The 2,193-nt window shown below is 43.7% G+C and overlaps 1 protein-coding gene across 1 annotated transcript; it reads left to right on the forward strand.

Annotated features, from left to right (window-relative positions):
* Positions 1-62: 62 nt before the first annotated feature.
* Positions 63-1,963, forward strand: LOC108663874 (the record flags this gene model as incomplete). Its single annotated transcript, XM_018129764.1, has 2 exons — positions 63-1,013; positions 1,131-1,963. Coding segments are annotated over 2 exons (1,784 nt in total), but the record flags the coding sequence as incomplete, so codon positions are not given.
* Between the last annotated feature and the right edge of the window lie 230 nt (positions 1,964-2,193).

Consider the following 2,193-nt stretch of genomic DNA (forward strand, 5'->3'; position numbering starts at 1 on the left):
GACTCACGGGCAATTTGGGCCATATCCTGGGATAAATCCTGCTGAGCCAATACACGTCTCAGATTTAGACGACCCAAAAGAACAAGAGAAACTGAGAAAAGACTCGTCGCAAACAGGAGAAAATGAAAAAGACCAGAAGAAGTATGACTTATTGGAAGAGCGTCTTCGTGCTATCGAAGGAGTTGATAGGTTTGGTACCATGGACGCAACTGAGCTATGCTTAGTGCCGGATGTATTGATCCCTGCCAAGTTCAAGGTTCCGAAATTTGAAAAATATGACGGAACAAAATGTCCCATGGCACATATTACCATGTATTGTCGGAAGATGGCTGCACAGTCTCACGATGGTAAGTTACTGATCCATTTTTTCCAAGACAACTTGACTGGGTCAGCTGCTCGGTGGTACGTACAGCTAGATCGAAACCGTATTAAGACTTGGAAAGACTTAGCAAGAGCCTTCATAGCTCAATACAAGCATGTGGCTGAATTAGCCCCTGATCGGTTGTCATTGCAGACTATGAAAAAGAAGCAAAGCGAGAACTTCAAGGAATATGCCCAAAGGTGGATAGATACAGCAGCGCAAGTTCAGCCACCTCTCACTGATAAGGAGATGACTGTTTTGTTCATAAATACCCTCCGAGCTCCATTCTATGAGCTCTTGATCGGCAATGCCATGAAAAACTTTACAGATTTGGTCTTATCGGGAGAAATAATAGAAGGAGCTATCAAAAGTGGAAAAATTGAAGGGCATGAAGTTGCCAGCTCAAAGAAAGGGAGTACGCCCAAGAAGAAAGAAGGGGATGTGCAAGCAGTCGCTCATGATAGCCAACAAGCCCACAACTTTAACCCATATTACCCGTACCCCCCATACCAACCCTTCTATCCAAACATAGGCAACATCACACAAAACCCATATGTGTACCAACCTGTCCCGCAACCAACATTTCAAACCAATGTTCTTCCACAAACTCCACCACTAAGACCGGTAGCTTCAACCAATAATCCTGGCCATGGTCAAAGAGGACCTAAAACTACTCTAGAAAGACCAAAGTTTGATCCTATTCCAGTCCTTTACACTACATTGTTGCCACAACTCATAGAAAATTGACTCCTTGCTCGAACCCCTTTAGAACCACTCCGACCACCTTTCCCGAAATGGTATAATCCAAATGCGCATTGTGATTACCATTTTGGAATTCAAGGGCACTCCACCGAGAATTGCACTGCTTTAAAATATAAAGTTCAAGCACTCATTAAGGCAGGGCTTTTAAATTTTGTCAAAAAAGATAGTTCGAGTGTTGATGGGAACCCGTTACCAAATCATGGAAGACCGACTGTAAATGCCATACATGAAGGGATGATTCGAAGGGTGAAAAAGGGTATTGATGAGATTCAAACGCCAATGGATAAAGTGTTTGAGGCGTTGTCCAAGATAAATGCCATTACTCCAGAACCCATCGACACACAGGAATTAGGGCATGATCTCGCTTATTCTTGCAAATTTCATATGGGGGCAATTGGGCATTCCATTCAAAATTGTGATAGCTTTCGTCGTAAGTTGCAAGAATTGATGGATTCATCGGTAATTGAGTTTTATGAGGAAGCTGAAGAGAATTTGGTCGGAACCATAAATGGAGACACCCCAGCTGAAGTGGCATCAAGTTCATTCGGGGGGAACAAACCTAAACCACTCACTATCTTCTACGAAGAAAACAGAAGCCCGATGAATGATACATCCCCAACTATGATCAGAAGTGGTATTACCATCGAAGTCCCTAGTCCATTCCCTTACAAGAGCGATAAGGCTGTCCCATGGAATTATGAGTGTAATATTTTGGGCACAGCTTCATCCGCCCTTCAAGCATCTTTTGAAGATCTAACTGGTGTGGGGGGTATAACGCGAAATGGGAGATGTTATTCCCCTGAGATAGCGGAAAGAGTTAGAAAGGGGAAACCAACATAGGGAGAGGGAGGCCTAAAGAAAGCAGATACCTTTTCCAAGGACCAAGTTGACGAATCTGTAGTTGCTCCGAACAATGAGGTCAAAAATCCTGTTACCGAGAAAGAAGCGGGTGAATTTCTCAAGTTTATCAAGCACAGTGAATACAGCGTGGTAGAACAATTAACCAAGATGCCCGCTCGCATCTCGCTGTTGTCCTTACTGTTGAATTCGGAAGCACACAGGAACGCCCT

The sequence above is a fragment of the Theobroma cacao genome, unplaced genomic scaffold, assembly GCF_000208745.1.
Source record: "Theobroma cacao cultivar B97-61/B2 unplaced genomic scaffold, Criollo_cocoa_genome_V2, whole genome shotgun sequence".
Lineage (NCBI taxonomy): Eukaryota > Viridiplantae > Streptophyta > Magnoliopsida > Malvales > Malvaceae > Theobroma > Theobroma cacao.